Source organism: Homarus americanus, unplaced genomic scaffold (genome assembly GCF_018991925.1).
Source record: "Homarus americanus isolate GMGI-L3 unplaced genomic scaffold, GMGI_Hamer_2.0 scaffold25827, whole genome shotgun sequence".
Lineage (NCBI taxonomy): Eukaryota > Metazoa > Arthropoda > Malacostraca > Decapoda > Nephropidae > Homarus > Homarus americanus.
Genome location: NW_024738300.1, coordinates 11,395,738 through 11,400,281, shown reverse-complemented (window position 1 = coordinate 11,400,281; position 4,544 = coordinate 11,395,738). Strand labels below are relative to the sequence as shown.

Sequence of the window (4,544 nt, the reverse complement as noted above, 5' to 3'; positions counted from 1 at the left end):
TACTAATATTGATGACACTTTACATTAAGACACCTTATGGTAGCTTTTGAAAATTGTTGCAGAAAGTCTTTAATGACTTTTACCAAAAATATAAGATGGTTGAGGAAAATATCTAAACTTACCGTCGAGTATACAGTTTCAACAACATTTTCATTTCCTTTCAGTAATCTGCTTATAATACTATTATATATATTTTCTCTACAAATATTAATTTAATTAAAGGATACACAAAACAATGAAGGAGAATCGATGTTTATATAAATTTAAAACTGGAAGAGTACATGCACACATTTTCATAAGAAGTTGTTTTATATTGCATATGAGATCCTATTGGGATAGTCAATATATCAAATATATTTGTGGAACTTATCAGACTCTACAACAAACATAATATGTCAAACTGCCTTTAGTTGGTAAACTATCTTCATATACATAAAGAACACTTATTAGAGGAATGACTCTGTCTGATTCTGGGGTCTCAAAACAGATCTGCTGGCACTTACTTTGTGATGTAGGAACTGGTCATATCATACTCACAGATGCAACTGTTCTCTCTACATAGAATACTCAAGGAACAAATGAAACAAGTGTTATTGTCCTGGTTGCATGATGAAAAAAAATTCTTTAGTATTGATCACAATAGTTATTGTCAAAAATGGTGGGAGGCATGTACAGGGGTTGGTGGATCAACACACGTGAAGGCATGATTATAAACTCTCAGGAACAAAGTTAAACACTCATCGTTGCTAGAACAGAACAGAACAGTTGTCTCGTTATAAACCATATCGTAGGAGCATTGCCAAAATCACCATCACTGGGACACAATGATGTAAGTGTTGAAGAGAATAATTATGAACAAAACATACTGATCGCGAGACACGTGAGTATTTTGTCTAAATCCAGTTCTGTGACGTTGGCCACATACTTCACAACTGTACCTGACAACAATTTCGAATCTGTGTTTTTGAGCATCATTTTATGCCTTTAAAGGGAACTATATATTTTGTCATGAATCCAAGTACTGTGGCTAAACCGTGGAACTGGAATAAGTTTTTCTGTTAACCTTAGAAATATTTGTACAATCTGTAGAAGTTTTTAACCCCCATATAAATGAGCGAAGCCACTTCCTCCTCAACAGGTTAGTTCAGTGATTCTTCGTGTCAATAAAAAAAAAAAAAAGAAAATACGATTCTCAGAAACTATGGTCTCTGCCCATAGTATCAGGCACAGATCATACCTCGCTGGGGTATATCTCTTACTCTGTTGTATAGTTTGTGCTTGTAGAATTAGTTACTTCTAATGTTGTTTGGAAACTATATATTGCCTGTTTATAAATTCAAGTGCCACTAATAAGTGTGTGTGTGTGTGTTTCACGCATGTCTGTTTTTGTGTGTAGACCTTGTTTCAGAAATTTTCCCACCTTTGCAATAAACACACTGTACAAGATCCTTAGCTCAGTGAACATGTCTGATTTATTGTTATGGCTATAGGTCCAGTTTACTACTCTCAAACTGGGTCAAGTGCATGGCAGGTTCAGTGGGCTGTTTAAAAAATTAGGCCTTAGGAATATTTTCAGTCTCCAGAAATAAGGAAAGATTTATTAGAATTAGAGTTTGAAATGGTAACACATTACATGGACCAAGGTCTACCAGTGGATGAGTAGTACAGTCACTATCAAAATTTTGATACCCGTGGTGAAACGGAGTCTCTGAACTGACTTATCCTGACTGTTTTCTGATGCAAGTGTGCTGTTTTATCTTATTTGGGGTCAAGCAAACCTTTGATCTCGGGCGTAATACGTGGACTTATCTAGGGCACTTGACAAAGTCCCACATTCACAGGTAGTCTCTAAAATCCAGCCACATAGAATCATAGGCCAAATTTTGAAGTGCATTAACAACAGGTTCAATGACAAGACACAAAGGGTGGTCATAAATGGAGTACATTCAGAATGGAAAACATTTCTCAGTAGTATAGCACAAAGTTTTATTCTTGAATCCAACCTGTTGAGATCTACATAAATGACAGATGAAATTATATCAAGACATATTGTTAGGTTTGTGGATGACATGAAGATATTTGGGAAGATTGCAAGTCAAGACGATGTTGCAACCATGCAAAAAGATCTGCACAAGCTGTTCAAATGGTCTTTAGACTAGCGAAAGACCTTTAACAACACAAAATGCAAGACTCTGCATGTAGGATGCAACAACCTAAATCACCACCATTCTGTTAGTAACACTTTCCTGGATACTGTCGATAAGGAGAAAGATATTGGTGTTGTCATAGATCAGTCACTGATGGAGGCAGAACAAGTGGAGGCAATAGTGACAAAAAAAAATCAAGATTTGGGAATTATAAAGCATAGCCTTCAAATACAAAGATATGAAAATGCTCCTTTAACTGTACAGATCTCAAGTATGTCCCAGTCTGGATTACTGAATACAGGGCATGTAAACACTACCTTCAAAAAGACCCAACATCATTAGAAAAGGTGCAACATGGTGACTAAAATAATTCCTGAACTATGTCATCTCGGTTATCCAAATAAACTGAGGGCCTGAGGACTAACAACCCTTCAGACAAGACACAATAAGGCACAACTCATACACATTCAAAATTTTAAAAGGGATGGAAAACATGAATCCCGGCCATTCTTTTTAGATTTCACGCACCACCAATACAATGGAGCATGACTCTAGGCTTACAAAATTATCATGCAGAATGACACAACGAAATGTTTCTCCACACAGAGACTAGTAAACCAATCAGCAGGAACAGACAGTACTGTGCTTTAAAATAGCCCTAGACAAGACTATCAACAACAAAGGAGGAATCCTACAGAGACCTTTCCTCACCATTCTCGGTCCAGTACTGTTTTTGTTGTACATAAACGACATAGTCCACGCCAGCACACTCATAAAATACAACTTATTTGCAGACGATAGTAATTTCTATGCCAGCAACTCAGACCTCCATTCCTTGATGAGAACTATGAACACTGATTTGACTAAAGTCAGGACCTGGGTAATATGTAATAAACTGACCTTAAACCTTGAGAAAACCCACTATACGATCTTTCACAGGAGGAAAAACTTACCCCCAGACTTGGACCCCCTGTACCTTGGTAATACAGTCCTCAAACGCGAACAAAATACTAAATTCCTCGGAGTTATTGTTGATGAGAAAATTAACTGGAGAAACCACATACAAGCCATTCACAGTAAAGTCAATAAACAGTGCGGTTTCATGTATCACACTCGACAGTCACTCACTCTCACAGCAATGAAAGAAATCTATCATGATCTTGTTTACCAACACCTGATACACTATCACACACTATAGGGGGTTTCTGGCTCTTCAAAAACACAATCTCTGGTTACTGCACAAAAGAGAGTTGTACGGACAATGACCTACTTGAAAAAACAGATCACACAAACGAAAAATTTGCTAAATTGAAAATGTTAAAATTCAAAGATATTAACACCTACTGCTGTGCCCTCTTTGTTTAAAAATCTATCAATCACTTGCTTGACAGTAATTACTTCCAGTTCCGGAATAAACAGAGATACAACTTAAGGCACCCAGAGCTACTAAGACCACCCCCCATGCGCTCCTCTCAGTCCCAGACCTCCATAAAATATCACGGTGTGAAAGAACTTACCCCCACCCATCCGAGCAAAGACTACACTCCCTTCCTTTAAATCATCTCTTAAAAAATATATACAATATTGTCAAAGTAATAATATTTCTTGTAATACCTACTACAGCTCCTCCCCGACTTACGACCTGCCTCAGTCGTTCCAAAATGTTGTCAAATTACGTTTTTTCAAGTCCCAACGTCAGTACACAGGCAAAATTTTTGTTTGTAATTCACTTTAAAATGACTGGCAAGCTCATTTGAGTTTTGTGGTGTTGAGAAGAGAATGAGACACCCATTTTAGATTTTCTATGTACAGTCGGCCCTTAACATTCGCGGGGGTTAGGTAACAGAGATACCCGTGAATGTTAAAAATCCGTATACTATTGCTGCCCCCCCCCCAAATAATCCCTGGCCCCCCATGTCCTTATTTACCGTATATACCTGTGTGTAGTTCGAGTTTTTAAGACCAAATTATTTGGCAAAAATTGGGGGTCGACCTCTAAACGGGTAATAGTTTCGTTAGGTTGAAAAATATTTACCAGTAACTACCAGTAAACAATGGAAACGATGCACCAACACACCACCAGCTGTGAGTGTCGGTACAGTTGCCAGGGCAGATCTCTTGCGAGCCCAAAGTAGCCAAATCCATGGTATGGTAGCACAGGACGATGTAAAACAAAGTATTCATTTATTAAAGTTAATTTATAGATACTGGACATAAATTTTTGTTCATTACATTTGAAACATCAATCTTTGTTAATTAAATTTGAAACAAGAGAAAACTACGATACTGGATTTTCATTAAAATATTACATCACAAGTATATTTTACCTTAACTGTGACTGAATGAATATATTCTTGGAAATAAATATGGAAATGTAATATTTTTGCTGGAATGACG

At 37.0% G+C, this 4,544-nt stretch overlaps 1 protein-coding gene across 1 annotated transcript in view; it reads right to left on the bottom strand.

Annotated features, from left to right (window-relative positions):
• LOC121873984 (nascent polypeptide-associated complex subunit alpha, muscle-specific form-like) overlaps window positions 1-526 on the bottom strand; it is a 4,407-nt gene extending 3,881 nt beyond the window's left edge. Inside the window, exon 1 of the mRNA XM_042377865.1 lies at window positions 504-526. Coding sequence (XP_042233799.1) covers window positions 504-526 — 23 coding nt within the window. The remainder of the gene's footprint in view (window positions 1-503) is intronic.
• Between the last annotated feature and the right edge of the window lie 4,018 nt (window positions 527-4,544).